This window comes from Cydia splendana, chromosome 25 (genome assembly GCF_910591565.1).
Source record: "Cydia splendana chromosome 25, ilCydSple1.2, whole genome shotgun sequence".
NCBI classification, from domain to species: domain Eukaryota; kingdom Metazoa; phylum Arthropoda; class Insecta; order Lepidoptera; family Tortricidae; genus Cydia; species Cydia splendana.
The window spans coordinates 1,020,255-1,042,953 of NC_085984.1; the positions used below are offsets into that span (position 1 = coordinate 1,020,255).

General features: G+C 36.5%; 2 protein-coding genes across 2 annotated transcripts; both read left to right on the plus strand.

Moving 5' to 3' along the window:
* Nucleotides 1–703: 703 nt before the first annotated feature.
* Nucleotides 704–2,622, plus strand: LOC134802689 (uncharacterized). Its single transcript, XM_063775322.1, has one exon. It carries the CDS (start codon nucleotides 949–951, stop codon nucleotides 2,209–2,211), a length of 1,263 nt encoding a protein of 420 aa, XP_063631392.1. The 5' UTR covers nucleotides 704–948; the 3' UTR covers nucleotides 2,212–2,622.
* A 1,042-nt stretch (nucleotides 2,623–3,664) lies between these two features.
* LOC134802639 (uncharacterized) lies at nucleotides 3,665–6,241 on the plus strand. Its single transcript, XM_063775273.1, has one exon. The coding sequence runs from the start codon at nucleotides 3,701–3,703 to the stop codon at nucleotides 6,239–6,241; it is 2,541 nt and encodes an 846-aa protein (XP_063631343.1). The 5' UTR covers nucleotides 3,665–3,700.
* The last annotated feature ends 16,458 nt before the right edge of the window (nucleotides 6,242–22,699 follow it).

The window sequence follows — 22,699 nt, forward strand, 5'->3', positions numbered from 1 at the left end:
CCAGTCAGGCCATACCGGCCGCCACCAGACAGACCAGACCAGCCCCCACCAGCCAGACCAGACCAGCCCCCACCAGCCAGACCAGACCAGCCTCCACCAGCCAGACCAGACCAGCCTCCACCAGCCAGACCAGACCAGCCTCCACCAGCCAGACCAAGGCCAGACCTCACGGTAAGCTGCTAAATTACTTTTTTTTACGACGACGGTGGCAAACAAGTGTATAACAGTCAGCTTGATACTGACTCGGTTGATTTAATAGTTAATGAAAAGCTTTACTTATTTATTCTTTCAGAAAAACACACCGTTAACCAAGCATCGTCTGCGCCAAGAAAAGAGTCAATAGCAGTAAATACTCGCCGAGTTAATCCCAATAAAAGAAAGCCCAGAATCAATTCAGTGCAAACTAGCTTAACCTTTAACGAACTCAAACCTTTTTTAAAAAAAGGAACTGAAATACATGCCGCTCAAACTGACTTTACTTATACTGGTAACGCCAATAATGAAGCTAATCACACTGAGACACACGACGATCGCGTACATGATAAAACGTCTAAGCTGAGTAAAACTCACCAAGTTAAAACCAATCCTGTGAAAAAAAAAGAAACTCGCGAAGACCAATTAAGAAGAAATGATTATAAAACTGAAACTATACTGAATGATAGTCACGAAGTTATAAGCAATTTTTTTCCTATGAAACAAAGTGAAACTCATGAATATCAACCCAGACGAAAGAACGAAGAATATCGTAATCAGCTGACCGTAGTAATTCGTGATTTTTTCCATGATATACCAGTTTTTCCAAGTACGAGTGGAAAGATTAAGCAAGAACGATTGCACATTATTGTTGATTTTGTGGATGAAATTGCTGATCTATTTATATTTATTAATGATGAAGATTACTATGATAAAGTGGAACGTAAAATTGAAGAATGTTTAGGAAACCTGCCTATGTGGGAACCAAAATGTTATAAGGACAAACTCGCATTTAAAAACTATCTAGAAGACAGATTGTTCACATTAATAAAGACATTTAATAAAAAATGGCATAGTTTTGAAGTAAAAAGTAATAGGAATATGGAAAAAGAAATAATTAATTGGGCACAGAATTATCTCGAAAATACCACTGATAAGGGTGACGTAATTAAAAAACTAATAAAGGAAATAAAACGAATACTAAAATCCAGGATCAACGAGAAACATATTAGGAAAGAAGAAACTGTCAATATCTTAGAAGAACTATCACCTTACTTGCAATCGCCTCATGACAAAGATGTTAATATATTAGCTGATGATTTAGCAAAACTTTTAAATGACTCTGAGGAAAAATATGAAATTAGCGATGAATACAAATGTACAAGAGATACATCTCTGAATGATTATCACTTAGGAGAAAAGGCGGAAGATGAAATTATCAGTGAAATCACTAATATTTTGTTCAGCTATGACGATTTAGGTTCCCATAACAAGCAACCTAATGTTGATAAAGAAATACGGCGAATTCTCAAATTATCAGGAGGATTTTCAGATTCTGAATCATCAAGTTTGGCCAAAACTTTGGTTGCAAATGTAAAAGGTTGTTTTGATGAAGATCTTTATACAAAAAATTGTGGACGTAGTTTTTCCAGCCCATTTCTGGTATTAACATCAGAGCAAGATTTATCAGAAATCAGTAATCCTCCATTTCACTCAACTCCTAAAAAATATGTACGAAGAAAAGAAATTACGACACTCAACAAAGCAGAAAAAGTTTTCATTGATAAAGTATCAGCACTCATTAGAACATGGCTTGATACTACAGACGTAACTTTTGAGACTATGGAAGAGCAGGCGTTTAAAGAAACTATTGTTGACGATATGGCGAATGACGTTCATAGTATTGTAAAACAAATTGTGCAATTACAAGTACCCGATGGACCGAGAATAAATGAAGCAGCAATAAATAGCATAATACTAAAAGGAATACGAAAATATGAACTATTTGCACAACCTATGAGTCGAGAGTCACCGCAAGTCGTAGATCTTCGACGACGCATTATGGCTTTAGATACTGATGTTATATTAGATAAATCTGAATTTTTGGAACCGCAGCACGGCAACAGACAAGCTATGGCAAATATAAAGTACAGAAATATTAAAAACATAAAAAACGAACCAGATCCCATTTACCGACCTAATACATTGGATATACTTGAAGATAATATATCTGTTTAGATGACTGAACAACCGTCTGACATATATAAACCTTGTGATAAACCGACAAAAAACAAACTTATGCGAGAAGTTGCTACTAATTTACAAGAAAAAATTATAAAGAGAAGTTCTGATGATGAAATAAAAAATGAATTAAAGCAATGGCTAAATAAAATAGTAATACCACAAGTGAAAAGAAATGTTGATGGGTTAGCAGAAAATCTGAAAGATAGGATTGTAAAGCTACCACACGATGAGACACTGGACAGAGTTTACCAGAAAAGGATTGATGTACGGAATGAAAATATTGAGACTGAAGACAAACTAAACGAGTTTATTGACAAATATATACGCCGATACAATATAAACGATGATGTTGTAAATGGCGTTTTAAAATTAATGTTATATAGAGAGTTATACAAATTGAGTCCAGCATCTATGGAAGAGCTATACATTGACAGCAGTAATGCCGCTTTTAATACTGATGAGTTTCGCAAGGAACTAGAAATAGCTAGCGAAATACATGACTGGCTGAAGAACATACCTTTTTACTATCCTTTACTCAAACCCGGACGTGAAATTATAGAATTCGTTCACATTCTTGCAAGAAATATTGCTAACATTGAATTTGAGAGAATTAATAATCCAAATAAAATGAATTACAATTCTTGGATATATACTCGGATAGCAACGCATATGCTGCAGAAAGAAGCGGCAATTAATGAAGAAGACAAACTTAAAATAGATCACTACGTAGAACAGTTATATATGCGTATTGTAAATCTACGGAAGGATGAGGAAAACACAGATGAACTATGTAAAATAATTACAGAGCATATGAAGAATTATGATGCTTTATTGGCAAAAGATTATTTGAAGAAAATATTATGGCGTCGTCGGCTAGGTGATAACGTTAAAAATTTGTTGCTTGCGAAACCTACAGCTTCCCGAGTTGATGTAGAAAAGGCTCTCCAAATGATACCTTTACCACACGATGATTCTGTATTCAAATATAAAATGGAAATTAAATACAATATAACTATTCATGACTGGCTAACCACTCTCCCTCTAGTGCCACCAAAAGATAACGAAGAAGAACATAGAAGAAAAATTAAAATTCATGAACTGTTACAAAAAATAATAGAAACCGATGAAAGAAAAGCTGTACACCCTCACGACACACAAATTGACGATGACTTAGATGACTACATAGCTTCTTGGATGTCCCAGTTGCAGTTTGAGGAAAATGCTGACATAAACATCCCTGTGATGATTTCGCAATTGAGGAGTGGGTTGAAGTATACCAAAAGGTCGGAACTACAGACAAAGAAAACTTCGGAGCGTGGACTTTCCAGGTCAATGTATGTTTATATGTAAGTTATCGTGAGTAAAGTTAAGATATATGTAGTTTTAAAGTCTAGTACATTTTTGTCTTCTGGTATTCTAAAATAAGCTTCAACCTAATTTCTTAAAACAACAATATTTTTTCAGGAGCAAAGATTACTCAAAGATGTGCAGTTCCAAACAAAAAGATCCAGGAGAGCAAATGGTAGAAGCTATCGAAAACTGGTGCAACAATTTGCCAATAAAAGAAGAAAATAATGAATCTACGAAAGCTAAGAAGGAACAAATTGCTATAAATATATATCAAATATTAGCATCCCTTAATGATGACTCTCGACTTGCTAATGATAATCAAAAGCTTAAAAATATGTTGAGTAACGAAATTGAAGAACAGTTAAGTAATTTATCAGATCATAAAGGTATCAACAAGAACAAAGAAAAGTTAAAAGCTGATTTAATTAATAAAATAATGGAAATAAAGACCATGATTAAAGACATAACTGCTGGTGATGATTATGTTCAGAGTCTTGAAAATTCTATAGACACTTCATTACATAATCCTCATCGTCAGTCTCCTAAGTGTGATCCCGTTTATGAACTATTTAAAAAGCGGATGGTTATGCTTTGGCTTTTAGAAAATTATGACTATGCTGTTGACTATCAATCTATGAAGTACAAAAAACACCTTTCGTCGGAAGTACATTCACTATCCGAAGAAGTTCAAAGTAGAAATCTTTTTCCAGGAGGAAAGGATGAGATGATGAACGATATAATGAGCGCGTTTTATACGGCCACTCCTCCCAATCAAAATGCAATATTTGATGAAATTGAATATATAAAACTTAGATGTGAAATTGAAATATGGGCAAACGAATTGCCATTAAAGGAGGCTTCAAATTATAACAAAGTATTGGAACGTGACCAGATACTGACTATATTGAGTAAATTGTTGTTCGATATAATAAAAAAAGAAGAATGTAATGCAGGCGAACAAATGCTATTGGAAATAATGAATTGGACACAAAAATTGCCGCTAATATCGACAGAGAAGATTAACGTGACCAAATACTCTGAATTACTTATGTGTTTTCTAAAAGCAACTGCAGACTCAAGGAAATGCCAAAGACAATCCGAACCAAAAAACCTCACTGTTGTAGAAGAAACTTTGACTAATTTAAAATCTGACGATGCAGTATTATCTAAAAGAAATCTAGGAAATACAAGTCAAATCGCTGGACCAAGCAATCCCAAATCTTGTGGTGGTGGTGGTGGTGGTTGCGGTGCATCGTTACAACAACTTGTATATCTAATTAATAACACTATAATTAACTGGTGTGCTCAATTGCCATTGCAATACGGAGTTTGTGATGAAGCTAATGTAGTACAAAACACAAAAGAGCTTGTTTCACAAAGATTATTCAGGTTTGTAACCGAGTTGAACTATCGACCGAATACGTTAAACGATGCAGGATTATATGAGTACCATTTGAATTTAGAGATAGAACGTATTCTTACACAGTTGGCAAATGATCGGGCCTACTGGGAAGAACAACGTAGTAGAAACGAGAGGAAATACCAGCTCATAAACGCGCTTAAAGCAATAAGACCTTTAGTCCAAGAGCTAAAAGATCAAGAACTTTATAAAGAAAAGCTAAAACACACAATATCAAGTTTCAATGAATCGATGGCACACACACAGCATTCAGGGGTACAATTAAGCGAAAAAACACAAATGGCTATTTTAGATGATTTCATACAATACAATAATCACAAAGGAGATTTTGAAAACCAAGAGCTCCATAAATTGAAAATAAGCGATGTACTGAAGAATGAATTAAACGAAGACGTAGATCCGTTATTAACAGCCAATCGTCTAATTTGTGAATTATCTAAAGTGGGATTTCCAGCTCAATCAGCTAAACAGAGAAGATATTCGGAACCAAACCCAATTGGTTTTAACAATTTGCATTCAGCTACCGCATCAAGACGCCATTCTCTACCCCCGTTACAAAATTCCTATCCAAGATTTGTGAAATCTCAAAATTTGATCCCACATGAACAGCCTAATATGGCATTCCCAGGACCATCCTCATATCCTCAAAGATCCTCTTTGTCTACGTCTCTGCCAGTTCCAATGTGTCAAAGACCGCCTGATTTTCAACGAAGTCTACCTTTTACATCAGAAACATTTCCCCCGGCTCTTCCGCAAGAACTTCCAGTTTTATACCGGGCTTCTGCCCTTGACATACGAGCATTTCCTTTGCCTCCTCCCGAGTTAAATATGACACACAACTCACACATTTATCAATCTCCAGTTCAAGGACCCCAAACAGCATTTCCTTTGCCTCCTCCCGAGTTAAATATGACACATAACTCACACATTTATCAATCTCCAGTTCAAGGACCCCACACATTTTACAGAGGAACGGAAAATCAACAAAACTCTGTCAGAGAGTTTGCTGAGCAATCTTTTAATGGACAAGCACCAATTGTTGAACATCATGAACGAACACCAATTGTTGAACACCAAATGTCACCGGAAAATATAGGAGCTAGAGTTAGAACTACAGCAAGGATCCGCAACGGACCACGCTCTTCGTCACAATGTCCGGCAGAACGGCAGGGTGTTGCCAGACAAGAATATTGTGAAACATGTGATAGAGACGATGATTGCGCTTACTATATGCCGTATCCTCCGTATTTCTGAAATCATATATTTATGTTTAGTACTAAATAAATGGAAATAACATATGTGGTTCCATTAATAAAAAGCATTACGGAAAATATAAAACTGAAGTAATATATTATTATAGTTTGGCAAGCCATTTCGGTCAGTTATAAACGGCGAAGAATTTATTATTATTATTTCGTTTTAGACAAGCAGCTGATGCTGGTGCGTCTAAATCATAGTTCACTTAGCACGATTTCACTGTTTTGATAGTTTGTCGAGTCTATTTTTAAATTGATTCACACTTGTAGAGTTCACAACTTCAGAGGGTAATTTGTTCCAAGCATTTACTATACGATTTGCAATAAAGTTTTTCCCGATATTTGTTCTATGCTTTGTTGTTACTAGTTTAAGGTAGGGTCCTCTTGTGCGCGTGTTTGGGTTTCGAGTGAACAGGTCGCTTAGCTCTGGACAGTCGTAATATCCATCATGCATGATTTTGAACGTCTCGATCAAGTCGCCACGTTCCCACCTTTTTTGCAGTGTTGTCAGGCCCAGCTTGACTAATCTTTCCTCGTACGAAAGTGACTTTAGCTGTGCGGGAATTTCAGTAAATCTACGCTGTACTCGCTCGATCATGTCAATATCTTTTTTGAAGTATGGATTCCATATCTGAAAGCCATATTCCAGAATTGGTCTTATGTAGGTCGTGTATATCTTTAGCATTGTTTCGGTGGTGAGAATACGAAAAGCTCTTCTGATTATGTAGATTATGGAGTTAGGCAGTTAGCCTTTTTTACCATTTGTGAAATATGGGGTTCCCACTTGAGATCGTCAGACATAATGACTCCTATGTCTTGTTGGGTCGTGGTTCCTGCTAATTGTACGTTGTTTAAAGTGTAGGGCAACTGGGGGCTTTCTTGTGCATGTGGAGGACTGTGCATTTAGATTCGTTGAGGTTTATAAGCCAGTTTAGGCACCAGTCCCTAATTCGGTTCAGATCTGACTGCAGTTTGGTAGGGTATACAAACAGCATGGAGTCATCTGCAAAAAAGCTGCTGTTTGATTCAATGGTGGTTTGTAAGTCGGTAACAAATATGCTGAACATGGTGGTTGAGATGACCGATCCCTGTGGGACGCCGCTCCAGACATCAAATTCATCAGAGACACTGTCAGCGATTCGCACTCTATATTGTCTGTCTCTTAGAAATGATTCTATCCATTGTAGAAGCTTTCCTCTTATGCCAAAATGCTCAAGTTTAGCCAGGAGTCTACGATGAGGTACTCTGTCAAAAGCTTTTTCATAGTCCAGAAGTCCAGGAGGTATATCACGTCGATTGGTTCTGCATTATCCAGATGGCTAGACCAGACCTTGACACATGCTAGTAGGTTAGTGACAGTGGATCTTCTCTTCATAAAGCCGTGTTGTTGGTCGACAATTATATGATTCCTATCTAGGAATAGCCTTATTTCGTCGTTTATAATAGCCTCCATTAGCTTAACTGCTAGACAGGTTAGACTGATTGGTCTGTAGTTGTTAGGGTTAAGTTTCTCTCACTTTTTGTAGACAGGTGTCACTAAAGCGTTTCTCCACTTCTGCGGCACGTTTGATGTGTGAAATGACTCCTATATTAATATTATTATGAGGATTTGCCAATATTTATATTATTTTTCACCACACCAGCTCGAAAAGGCTTACTTTGCACTTCAAAAACTGATAGCAATGTTGCATTTTATTCACATGTGAGGCAAAGTAATCAAATGCAAATTTTGAGTTGTTTTCTTATGTTTGCTGGTAGAACTGACTTTTAATTGATGATTTTGGATGATAAATATTTAATGACATTAATTTGGATTTGATTTGGTTTGATTTTGTTTGATTTTTACATTTAATATTTGCTTCGGGTTGGTGTGGCGAAAAAATTTGTATTTCACTCGGGGCCAAATTTTGTCCCCGCAACGCTCAAGATTCCATTTTTCGAACCACTCGCTACGCTCGTAGTTCAATTTTGGAATCTTTCGCTTGCTCGGGTATCAATATTAGCACGAGCGGTTAAACAACAACTTTGCCCCCTTGTAAAACAAATAACTATTATCAGAAACAAATTTTATTATATTTATTATAAGCCAGTTTGTCAGTAAAAAAAACCGGCCAAGTGCGAGTCGGACTCGCGTTCCAAGGGTTCCGTACATTACCCAATTTTTAACAATGTATTTTTTAAATGTGAAAGGCCTTGCCTTTAAAAAATCCGTAGGGGTTGGATCAAAAACTAAGTAATTAGTCCGACTCACGCTAGACTGGATATTTCTAATAGGTTTTCCTGTCTTCTATAATTGTGAAGTTGGACGTTTCAAATTCAAGTTTGACGTTTAAAATAACACTTTCACTGCGTGGGCTATCAAAATGGCTGCAGACTTTTTTCTAGCTAACCGAGTGATCGTGTAGACGCGGCTTGCGGCTATACTATAATAATTGGCTGTTTGCATTTTTCTTAGTGGATACATGTTTTTTTTTTAATAAAAAACAATACATTTAATTAACGTCCGCTAGAGCCTTGGAGGATATAACAATATGAAGATGCCTTGTCTGTAATTTACTGTATAAAACAGTCTGCCGATTATTGCGGGGGAGAGCCACGTCAACTGTATACGTTACGTAAAAATAGCCGTGTCAGATAAACGTCAGTCCATACAATGTGTATCTGGGGGCACGGCAGTGCCCCCGCCAGTCGAGCAATACAAAGAGGCACGGCCGTACCATCCTTTTCTCGAAGCAATTCAGGCCATTTTCGACGTCCTGTAATTTTGTGCTGGCTAAAGCTAGAACCCTGAAAGTTCATCTGGGGGCACGGCAGTGCCCCCGCTAAGTCGAGCAATACAAAGAGGCACGGCCGTACCATCCTTTTCTCGAAGCAATTCAGGCCATTATCGACGTCCTGTAATTTTGTGCTGGCTAAAGCTAGAACCCTGAATTTTCAGTGACATATAGGGGTTAACATGCTTTACATATAATCTCAAAAACATTCAATTTGAACTTGTAGTTTAAAAATTATTTTACGTCAAAGTTCCTTAATTTCGACACTGACACACTCACCGATCATCATAATTCTAAGGTACTTCTAGCATACCCACAAGCTTTAAAATTTAAACATAGGTAGTTTTCAGTGTATCAAGCCATAGATAACCTAAAAATATTGCAATATCAGTCACGTTTTAAAGATCTAAGAACTGCATAAGTAACACTATGAAGTATTTGAACAAATTAAATTATTTTTCAGAAAATATTTTAATTTGTTTTTATCAAGTAGAAACACTACTATATAAATTATAAACTGAAATAAATGTCATATACTAAGAAAAAAAAAAAAAACGGACTGGAGGCCTTGGTCACTTTTTCTTAGTATATGACATTTATTTCTGCATAAGTAAGTTTGTAATTCCATATAAATATATGCTATTACAAAGTTACTGTTGCAGTTAATGTAAATAGTAGGTAAAGTAAAGGTACACTACGATGTACGATGTGAGTATGAATGAAGATGTGTTTAGTTATGATATGTGTATACATAGTATAGGTGTGAGTACCCGAAAACAAGGACTGCTTACAAAAAGAGAGGGGTCCTATCAAAAACATTACATGTAAAAAGGTGCAAGTCTCGCAACACTTCTACTACAAAAAAGTTTTGAGATGTAATGTGAAACCAAGTCGGTTATTTTAATCAGTGCCAGTAATACATATAATGACTTGGCAATCGCACATAATGCTTTACTCGTACCGTACTCGTAAATATGTGTAATGCTCAAACTGCAATTTTATTAGCGCTAGCGTTATGTTCAATTAGAAGAATTTTTAATAGGTGACGATGATCCTTATGTCATTATGCAGCCGTGCGATTGTCAGGTCATTATATGTATTACTGGCACTGATTAAAATAACCGACTTGGTTTCACATTACATCTCAAAACTTTTTTGTAGTAGAAGTGTTGCGAGACTTGCACCTTTTTACATGTAATGTTTTTGATGGGATAACCATTACACATAGAGTTACGACAGAGGGGAATGCCTGCTAACGGCTACTCCGTTTGGTTATATCCTCCAAGGCTAAAACAGGACAATATTAGGTATGGTTTGAATTATTTTAATTTGAATTTGACTATAAAGAAGAACTTCCCGAGCATAATGGAGAAAATAATATTTCTGTTACAACCTGCACTACAAAACAGCCTACCGTAAACCGGGGTTACTTTGATTTGCGGGTCGACTTTGATAACGACTTCCCTCCGCTACTAAAGTGCTTGTTTTGACGAGTTGGAAAATACCTTCGCAGTTATTTTTTCTTTATTGGCAACACTGATAGTTGCTTCGCCGCCCAGTAACCGGACGCGAGAGTAATATTATTATCTCGTCTTGAAAAAAAATATTAATGGCGGGTACGCATTTCTTCCTGGTTTTATTGCTTGAAAAACTTAAACTGTATTTGTGTCAATAATTAAATACATGTAATTTTATAGTGTCTTAGGTTAATCAGTGTTTATTCGTGAGTTTATAAAAAAATACCTGTATTCAACAACCTACACATGAGCACATAGCCGGAGAATCCATGGGTCGGGGTGTCTTTGATCACTTATACGTGGTGAAATTGATCAAAATATTAAAGTAACACCATGAATTATTTTCGCAACTTATGATTTTTTTATGTATCTTTTTCAATAATAAATAGGTATCGTTTGAGTCAGTGGAAGAGGTAGAGGTTGTAGAATTATAAGTTTGTATGTAAATGTTGATCTCCGGAACTGCTTATCTGATTTTAAGCATTCTTTTACCCGTTTCTATTGTATGGAATTAACTTTCTGGGTGGAAATTGGCTATATTTAATCCTGCGTCTTTGCTTTAGGTGTTTTATTATACGTGCGTAAGGCCACCAGCCCACCACCACCAGGGTATTCATTAATTCTACTATTATTAAATATGCATTTTTAGGGTTCCGTACCCAAAGGGTAAAACGGGACCCTATTACTAAGACTTCGCTGTCCGTCCGTCCGTCCGTCCGTCCGTCTGTCACCAGGCTGTATCTCACGAACCGTGATAGCTAGACAGTTGAAATTTTCACAGATGATGTATTTCTGTTGCCGCTATAACAACAAATACTAAAAACAGAATAAAATAAAGATTTAAATGGGGCTCCCATACAACAAACGTGAGTTTTGACCAAAGTTAAGCAACGTCGGGAGTGGTCAGTACTTGGATGGGTGACCGTTTTTTTTTTGCTTTTTTTTTGTTTTTTTTTTATATGGTACGGAACCCTTCGTGCGCGAGTCCGACTCGCACTTGCCCGATTTTTTTTTTAAATAAAAACAATGCCAGAGATTACAAAAAAAATATCGGGTAACGAGACTACAAAAAATACCAAGAAGAACAACTCAATGATGCACTCGCACACATAGTGGCGGGCACAAAATCTATTTGTGCCGCACCGAAAGCATACAATTTTTTTTATACAACTTTACAGAATAAGTATAAAGGCAACATATCAAAAACCCGGGTGCACAGACCAAATTTACTGAAACCGTAAAGCTTGCAATTCAAAAATCAGTTGCTAAGTGAGATAATAAGTTATAATCCTACGTTATTTATAGTAGATAATATAATAAGCGCTTAAAGTTATTAATTTGTATCATTTGGTATGTTATCAAAGTAACCCCACACCTTAAAAATATAAATAACTTAAAAAGTACTTAACCGATTTTTATTTTTTTATTTTTATGGGCTTTTTAGCGGGTCTACTTTAGATTGTCAGCAAAAAAAATAGTGGTTTCAAAGTAACCCCATTCTCAATATAACTTTGATCGCGTTGTTTTTATTTATTTTCGAAAAAAATATAAGTCCCAATTTTTTTTTATTTGGCAGGCGGAAAGAAGAGAAAAAACCGATTATTATATTTTTATTTCATATTTTTACCTTTATTAGGAAAGTCAAAAAATGGTGCCAAACTCTAAAATTGATCAAAGTAACCCCGGTTTACGGTACACTAAAAGTAAATAATACTAATTGATAAAACTCCGTTAAAGTATGACAAATGTCTATAAAAAATCTTTGAATCATAATATGATTTAATAATTTAGATATTATAAACAGAAAACAACTTAAAAAAACCTACTATTGGTGCAAAATATACAATACAATACATATGTACCTTTTTTTTTTAAAGAGGGGAAATGCTTTAAGCATACCACCCGGCGCGGGGACGGGCCGGGATGGTTATGTGGGACTCCCTGTTGTGGGCTAATGAGACCCCAGGTTTACCCACTAAAACCCCTCTGTTGCCGCCTCGCTGCTATAATTGGCGAGGTCCCAGGAACGCCGAAGTACCTAACCCATCTTCACCGAGGGTACAGCATTGCCGACAATCATGTTTATGGCTGGGCACTGCTCCTCTTTCCTCTTGATACCCTCACTCTTGTAAATATTTTCGTAAATATTCTCAAGCCGTTTCAACCGTACCCAGCCTCCCCTATAATTCAATTCTGAGTTAAATCATAATAAAAATGTTAGTGTTGTAACAAAAAATTACATGTACTGCAATTGGTTCTCTGCATCTGGACTGACAGGCTGTAAGTATAAATACATACATAAATATTAATAAATTATGGGACCACATTGCCGCAATCGCAGAAACACACAGCGATTTGCAACTGCTACTCAATGCGATGAACAGCATATTTAAAGAATTTTCTCTCAAAACTTAACATCAGCAAAACGAAAGTACTAACCACATCTAAATCAGGCTTACAATCATACCAAAGCATAGTAATAGATAGTGTCCGACCAAAGGTTCGGTTTCGGTTTCGGCCAAAAAACGGTCAGGCCGAAACTTACGAAATGGTCCTTCTTACTATGAAACTAAATATGTGACAAAGATCAAAAAATGGGGAACAAGTAGGACAACAACATTAATATAGATTTATGTATACATTAATTAATTAGTTTATTATAAAACGCAATTCCCCTAATCAAGGCGCCACTGGACGGGCGACGCAGTCTTAATGTGTATAACTAGTGGTGTGTATAACCAAGTTGAAGAATAGCAACTTTCGTAGGACTAAAAAGGTTTATATTTATACCGACAAGTGGTATTGTTGGAATCAGCATGGTCTACTGATTATCAAAATGCATGTTGTCGCTTCATAAAGTGGTGGAATGAGTTTATCTGACGTCATAAAGTCAGCAGTACAAAGTTGTAATTTCTTTCTTTTAAACATACCATGTGGGGTACCAAATGAAAGGGCTTAGTGAGTAGGTTACAAATATATAACATAGTGTAAGATGTTCACCACTTGATCTAACAAATTATTAGAAAACTTTCAAAAATTTGACAATACAGAGTTGAATTTGAGCTGCTCTTAATCGAAAATGGCTGAATGGATTAGTCCAAATTTTATACAAAATGACTGTGAATATTCTCTATACTATGTCTAAAAATAATTAACCAAATATATCCAAAAATAAGAAAAGTACATCAAGTTGAATAACAGTATGATATGATGATGAGTGATATGGCTAATTTCCGTCCAATATCAATACTTCCTGTACTAAGTAAAGTTTTTGAAAAGTTAATATTAAATGATCTACTGGGTCACTTCAACAGACATAATTTACTTACAAGCAATCAGTTTGGTTTCACAAAGGGCCGTTCCACGACCGATGCTGCTTCGGTAGGTACTCATTAAACATATTTATGATATTTGGGAAAATTCTTGTGATGCAATTGGCATATTTTGTGATCTTTCTAAAGCATTTGATTGTGTGGATCATGGAACGCTCATTTTGAAATTAGAACACTATGGTCTGTCAGAAAATGCCCTAAGCTTTATGTCTTCTTCTTACCTTAGCAATAGAACACAAACAGTTGTTGTAAATAAAACCCGGTCTAGCGGAACTGTAGTCCAATTAGGAGTCCCACAAGGTTCTATTTTGGGTCCATTCCTGTTTTTGGTTTATACAGGGTGATTCAGGAGACGTGAGCAGGACTAACACTGCGCATATCGTTAATTATAAGCAACTGTTTCGTATCAGTATTAGTGAGGTTAACGTTAATTTTCTAGTCGTGTTGAAAAAAAAGTTATTATTTTTTTTACGACATGCATGGTCACCCTGAAATTAGAATACTAAAATACCGATATTCTGTGCCAAATTGAATGTCATTACTGTCATCAGTCATCACGGTCTGGTTACTTTTGAAAACTCGTATCTCGCTCAAGTTTGACAGTTTATTTTCTTCGTAATAAAAATGCCATTACGGTTAAAGAGGTTTTGTGTTTATTAATTAGGTCCTGTAGGGTGACCATGATTGTTGAGAATTAAATTTGCCCTCACCAAAAAGTAAAAAAATAGAAAAAAGTGTTATTGTTTCTCCTAAATACGACGGTGTTCGATCAATTATCAGTTACCGAGTGTGCAGTATTAGTCCTGCTTACGTCTCATGAATCATCCTGTATAAATGATTTGCCATGTGTAGTAAAAAATCTTTGTGAAATTGTTCTTTTTGCTGATGACACATCATTACTTTTTAAGGTTGATCGGAAATCTACCGATTACAGTGTAATTAACAGCACACTCGTTGATGTACTTAACTGGTTTACTATGAACAATTTGCTTCTTAATGCTAAGAAAACTAAATGTATTAGATTTTCTTTGCCGAATGCTAAACCAGTCGATACTAAGATACTTTTGAATAATGAATGCTTAGAGACGGTAGATAAAGCACTGTTTCTTGGTTTAACATTGGACAAAAATCTACATTGGAGTCCTCATATAGGAACACTAGCAAACAAATTAAGTTCGGCCGCTTACGCCGTGAGGAGAATAAGACAATTGACTAATGTTGAAACAGCTCGCCTTGTTTATTATAGTTATTTTCATAGTGTAATGTCATATGGTATTCTGGTTTGGGGCAAAGCAGCTGACATACAGACTATATTTGTCTTACAAAAGAGAGCCATTCGTTCTATACACCGTGTTTTTTTTTGATTTCCGTTAATTTCAAGGGTGCATTCCTGAGCTTAAATCAAGTAACTTTCTCAAAGGCACCGATATTCTAATTAACCCCATTTCGGAGATAATCAATAATTAATTATTTTCCTATAAGGCCTCTATAAACATGTACACTTGCCTTAGGGACGGTTTACATATTGATTAGTGTTTATAATGAGTTCATACATTTGCTACTAAACTTAAGTACAATCTCGGTCGATCGATGTTCGAAATGACATTGATATGTCACAGATTTCAATTGTTTGGTTGAATTAAATGTAATGCCCGTGTTACAACAACGCTATATGCTACATTTAATTTCTTTTTGAACTTAATTTTTTTTTTAGAAACAGCTAAAAAAAATTTTTTTTTTTAAACTAATTATGCCATTTAGTTCTCTTAAACGTACTTAATCATACCCCGAAGTTAACGGAATTCAATAAAAACACGGTGTATATAATTTAAGAGTGCGTGAATCATTAAGAGAACTTTTCAAAGAAATTAATATTTTAACTGTAGCTTCCCAATACATATATGATAGTATTATTTATGTTGTTAAGAATCTAGACTCCTTCACTAAGAATTCTGATGTCCATAACTATAATACTAGAAATAAAAATAAGCTTGCTATCAAAAAGTTTCGTGTTCGTAAAGTACAAAAGTCATTCGTTGGGCAATGCATTCCTTTTTAAATAAAAAATAATAATAATAATGGCGTAGGGATGTGACGACCCCATCGCCCGCTGGTTTTACCAGTGCAATCAGTCAACGCAGGGCAGCTTGTGGCGAGCTGTTGGGGATTAGCGACCTCACGTACCCGAGTGCTCCTGGGGAGTTCTGTTACCCGCAAGGAGGGTGGGTGGGACAGGATTCTCTGCCTCTGGCTTGCCTTAGCCGGCCGGCCAGAGGGGAGTCGTTAGAGCTATAAGCTCCAGGGGTGGAAGTGAAATATGCATAAGACGCGAGTTGGCACAGTGGCTGTTAACAGCCACTGGGTAGAAAGCGGCGCACACCTCTCGACACCCCTGAGCCGCTCACACCGGTGTTGCCCTTGAGCCATCCTAGATGTCGCTTTTTGTGGGGGCCCATCTTGTGAGGGCGAGTCACCGTCTGCCGGAAATAAAATTGCATACCGTTTTATTAGGCAGGCGTCCGGTTTTTTTACCCCATAGCTCAGTACTTAGTCCATCGCTTTCACCCAATAACCTAGTTCATTTTAGATTCCATCAACTCTCAATAGCCCTTACACCCTGGCGGGTGCTGCCTCTGCGTGCGTCCCATGACACGGGCAAGGGCAGCATCCGCTCGGTGTACCCCTTACATTTCATTAAAGTGTCAAAAGGGCCTCTACGTGTTGGCTTCGGCTCCGCGCATGCCTCCCAAAGGTCCGGAACACCATTGTTCCGTGATGGGAAAGACATACAAATAATAATAATAAAATAAAAAAATAAATGATTTATGATTTAAATTGTTTATACGACAACGGTTTCACTCACTTGAATTTTTAGTCGCTATTGGCGACATGTTTCATTCATTTTTATAACAAGTTACCTGAGGATGCTTTAAGATTACCCTTTCCAGCTCTTAAGAATTACTTAAAAAAGTCATTGATTTTGAAGGCTTATTACAGAGTCGAGGATTTATGATTTATAACACAACATAAAACCATATTATTTGCAGATGACACCACGATTATATTCAAATGTGATAATGCTACAAATTACGAAGTTGAAATAAATATTACGCTTAAACACATTACAGAATGGCTAGTTACAAATAAGTTAAAAATAAATATAGAGAAAACCAATTTTTTTAAATTTTCAACAAAACAGGCCAAAGAAATAACTTTAAAGATGCTAATGTGCAAATTGAGGAGGTTGACAGTACGAACTTCCTGGGAATATTCTTAGATACATATATAACTTGGAATACACATGTAGATATGCTTTGCAAAAAAATGTATACATTTATATATGCTTTAAGAATAATTAGGAGAACCACGTCAGTGGAAACTGCAATTATTGTGTATCATGCATACGTGTGTTCTCAGATTCGGTATGGAATTGTATTATGGGGAAATTCGTCTAATGTAAATAGAGTCTTAATAGCACACAAAAATGTCTGAACGCGATTTGGGGCTTGAATAATACAGATTCATGTAAAGAGCTATTTACTAAAAATAAGTTTCTAACGTTGCCTGCTATGTATATTTTTGAAATTGCCAAACTAGTTAAAGGAAACATATCACCATTTAATTTAAATGACAACATCAATAAACGATCGGAAACATATGTAGCACTGACAATGCCTGCTAGTAGTAGCGGTTGACCAAAATCAGCTGCAAATGGTGTTAAAGGTATGAAAATCGGCACGATTAATCTTAAGGCCATTTGAATCAATTTGACCCGTAGCACCAAAAAAAAAATCAAACTGAAAGGAGTTATGACGTCATCTTTTTTTGTATGGAATTTTTTTTTAAAATTGTTCAGAAACCTATCGTGTGTGGTATGAGATGAAAGGGCATTTTGAGCCGGTTCTAAAAATATATCACATTATTATATTTCCGTCACTTGCATTCAATTAAAATAAAAATAATTTTCAAAACATACCAAGTTTGGGCTCCTCCAGATACATAATAAAATATACCTCAAGTAATACCCAATATCCTCATCAATATCTCATAGCCCCAAGAAATTTGTTTCGAAAATAATTAGTTTTAGTATTTTTATTTTTATCTTTTTTATTTTTTATTCTCTTTATTCATCATCCTTCTTAGGCTAGGGTTTTTATAATATGAATATAAAAGTAAAATATAAAAACACTTACAAAACAATAAAAATACATATGAACACATTATAAAAAACCTAATCTAGGGTGCCGCCAGCAGCGGGGCAAGGCCCAAGCTACCGGTGGTCAGGGCTGCAGAGAGAGGAACCGACGTACTATCCGCGCCGTGTCCAAGATCACCGCCTTCTGCATCTGACCCTTGATCCAACCACCTAGCGAGAGTCTCTGAAGATGTTGGTCGAGACTCTTCGCTATTAAACCGTTCACTGAAACGACTATCGGGACAATGATCGTCGAATCAACATCCCACATGGCGGTTATCTCGTGAGCCAAGTCTAGGTACTTACTGGACTTGTCCTTCTCGGCCTTCACGAGATTCTCATCATGGGGGATGGTGATGTCAACGAGCACGGCCCGACGTTGCGATCGATCTATTATTACAATATCAGGCTTATTGGCTACAATAGTCCTGTCAGATGATAGATCGATCCCAATAGAGCGTGGCACGACCATTCTCGAGAACAGGCGCAGGTAAGTACTTGTAGTACGGTACTTCGCGGTCCACAAGGCCATATAGAAGAGCAAGTTGCTGGTGAATAATCCTGGCTACGAGATTATGTCTGTGCAAGTACTCGCCGTTAGCAAGATGAGAACAACTGGAAATGATATGCCTGAGTGACTCTCCGGGACGGCGGCATGCCCGACAAATGTCGACCGTACCGTCCTTCAGGATATATTTCCGATAGTTGTTCGTCATCATAACTTCGTCCGCAATTGCACAGGCAAAACCCTCGGTTTCTCCGAAGAGGTCCCCGAATCGTAACCAGTTCACCGACGCGAGCAGGTCCACATCGGGTCCCGTGAGGGCCTTGTAGAACCGCCCTTGTAGCACCTTACTCTCCCATGCCGCCTTGCGATCCGCAGTACTTAGTACCACAGGTTTGCGCCAATTCTCGTTTGCCAAGGAAAGCGGCGTGAGGTTCCTATCTACTGCCACCACATCACGATGCATCTCACACTCGTTGTTAAGGAAAAAGTCCCTGAGATTGTACACCTCGCGGTTGTGGAGATCCTTGGCGTTTAGGAAGCCTCGGCCCCCACACTTCCGTGGGATGTACAATCTCATAACTGACGAGCGTGGGTGTAGCATGCGATGTGTGGTGAGCAGTGATCGGACCCTCCGATCCAGGGCGTCCAGCTCGATCTGAGTCCACCTTAGTATGCCAAAGGAGTATGTGAGTAAGGGCATTACCCAGGCGTTGAAGGCGCGCACTTTGTTGCCTCCTGACAAAAGACTGTTAAGGACTTTTGTGAGCCGACTGAAAAAGCGCTCCTTCACCGACCGTCTAATGCCCTCGTCCTCAATACCCAACGACTGTGACATACCAAGGTATTTATAGGTTTCTGATTCAGAGATAGATCTGAAAGACATTGTCTCAGAAAGTTGTAAATTTGTTGAATTTATAACCCTCCCCCGCTGTACATGCATAACCGCATGCACATTTATCGACACCAAACTCCATGTGGATGGCACTACTGAAGACTTCGGTGGTTTTCAGTAGCTCCAACAAGTCTTGGCTATTTGGCTTATTTTTTATTATTATTAATTGTGATCTATCAATCTATCCATGAAACGGCCTCCTAGCCTAGTCGATAGTGACCCTGCCTATGAAGCAGGAGGTCCCAGGTTCGAATCCTGGTAAGGGCATTTATTTGTGTGATGATGATGATGAACACACAAATAAATGCCCTTACCAGAATTCGAACCTGGGACCTCCTGCTTCAGGCAGGGTCACTATCGACTAGGCTAGGAGGCCATTTCATTGATAGATTGATAGATCACAATTTTTAATAATAAAAAATTTAAAAAAAATACTAAAACTAAAAATTTTCGAAATTAATTTCTTGGGGCTAGATATGAGGATATTGGGTATTACTTGAGGTATATTTTGCAAAAAATAATGCAACGGTTTCGTATCTGGAGGAGCCCAAACTTGGTATGTTTAGAAAATTATTTTTATTTTAATTGAATGCAAGTGACGGAAATATAATAATGTGATATATTTTTAGAACCGGCTCAAGATGCCCTTTCATTTTACCACACACGATAGGTTTCTGAACAATTTTTTTATTTTTCTATACAAAAAAAAGATGACATCATAACTCCTTTCCGTTTGTTTTTTTTTTTGGTGCTACGGGTCAAATTGATTCAAATGGCCTGAAGATTAATCGTGCCGATTTTGATACCTTTAACACCATTTGCAGCTGATTCCCGAATTTCAGGCTGTACCGCTATCACTATGCTCCTAAACTACAACTATATCGTAAAAACTGTGACTACATGGCGACCTTGATGTATAATAACATACCGAGAGAAATTACCGACTTATGTTATAATAGGTTTTGTAAAACTCTGCAGCGCTGGTTAACGGAACATTGTTTCTATTCCGTTACAGACTTCCTCGAAACTAGTAACTGCAGATTTAACAAATATTAGATAAGAATGATGTGTTGTACATAAATGTAAATAATTTACTTACCTGAATGCATGTTGAATAAATTTATTTTCATTTTGTTTTGTGCATGCTGACAATTGATATTAATTTTTAATTTTTTTTTAACCTTAACATTGCTTCTATTACTATTTATCACTGTTATTCTTTTATGTGGGCATTCCCAATGCAAATCCAACTCCAAATGTGTACATTTATTGATAGATGGTTAATGGTATAATTTGCAAGTTTGATAATTAGTATTTAAGGCTGTAATATTTGCATGCCGTCATTTTCGGCTGAATTATGTCATGACGTATAAAAAATATGTAGCTACCATAATTCACACAAATAAACGATATCTTATCTTATCTACTGTTATTCAAATTGATGCACTTATTTCTCTTATTTTTTAATATTTCTGGTTAATTATATTTGAACATTTTTATATAGAGGATACTTCAACTTCAACTTCAAAATTGGTCACTTGGTATGTATTTTAGTATAATCCATTCAGTAGTTCTCAATGTAGAGCAGTTCAAAATCAACTCTGCATTGTGTAATTTTTGGATGTTTTGATCGGCCTAAAGCAAAGGATGTGCACAAATAGAATTTTTGACCAAATGTGCAGAATATATAGGAATCGTAAAAGACTTAGAAAAAATTCAATCAAAATTCTAAAATAAGCATGTTTGGTAGGAAAAACTTTTCTCTAAAATCGAAAATGGCCAAGATATTTGACCCGAAAGTTGGGAAAAATTTAGGACATTAGGACTAAAAATTTCGATGAATGTTGTGTCATTATAACACCTATTTTTTATTGTGTTATCGCAGAGAATACGCTAAAATTATTACGCGGATACGAGGTTCCGCAGCAGCAGGGCGGTGGAGAAAGAATACTCACTGTTCGCACAATGCACATGAACTTTATTATCTAGTAAATAATATATGTTAATACAATTATGGGAGCCAAAGCTTACGCGTCCGACCATCAACGCAGCCGAAATCAAAGAGAGGGAGCAAATAGAGTAGCGACATAGACTAAAGAACATAAGGTGTCATTCACACATGCGTACATTCATTGGTTGGTATTATAAGGGTGTACATACAAGATTCAATTTTCTAACACTTCCCCTCACACTTATAAGACCAAATGTCTCATGCTTAAACACAACATAAGTACACAGAACACTATACAAAACTAACATATGTTGTCAATGTGTATTGGCACATCCCTGATAAAAGGCTTGAACTTAATATAATATCAATTATATTAGTTAACATTTACAATAATGCTTGCCCTAAGTAGAGACTAACTCTATCCATATACACATTCGTATAATAACATGCTTTCACGAGACACAAACATGGACTGAGTGAAGAAAGAATGCATGCTATTTTTACGATTGCACATGTACATTTGTAAACAATATAAACGATTATATAATGATTTTACATGCACATAATGCAAACATGCCTACTCATTTAACTTTATATTCATGCTTTGAATAAATTTGGAATGTTTATAAAGACTCAGCGGTTTGGTAAGTACATCGGCTATCATTACTTCTGTTGGTAAGTATTTTACAGTTAACACATTATTATGTACCAAATCTTTTATATGGTGATACCGTACATCTATGTGTTTGGTACGCTTATGTGAATATTCTTTACAAAGTAAAAGCTTGTGCGCACTCTGATTGTCATTGAACACAGTGATGTTAGGTTTCACATGTAAAATTTCAAACAAAATATTTTTGATGAAACATAGGTCTTTACATACATCATTAATTGAAATAAATTCACTTTCAGTAGAACTGAGTGCTACACAACGCTGTTTGCGTGATTCCCAATGTATACAATTCGAGCCTAACTTTATTACAAAACCAGTATAAGAGCGTCTATCTACATCATTAGCCCAGTCGGCATCAGCATATGCAATTAAATTCAATTCTCTACTCTTTATGAAATATAAGGAATAGTTAATTGTTCCCGCTAAATACCTTAAAATCCGTTTTGCTGCAAGCCAATGACTTTTATTAAACTTTGAATTATACTGACTTAAATGGCTACAAGCATATGCTATGTCTGGCCTGGTACAAACAGCTAAGTACATCAAGGAACCAATAAGTTCTCTGTAATTATAAGTTTCATCACATAAATTTTCTCCTTCAGATTCAAATTTAC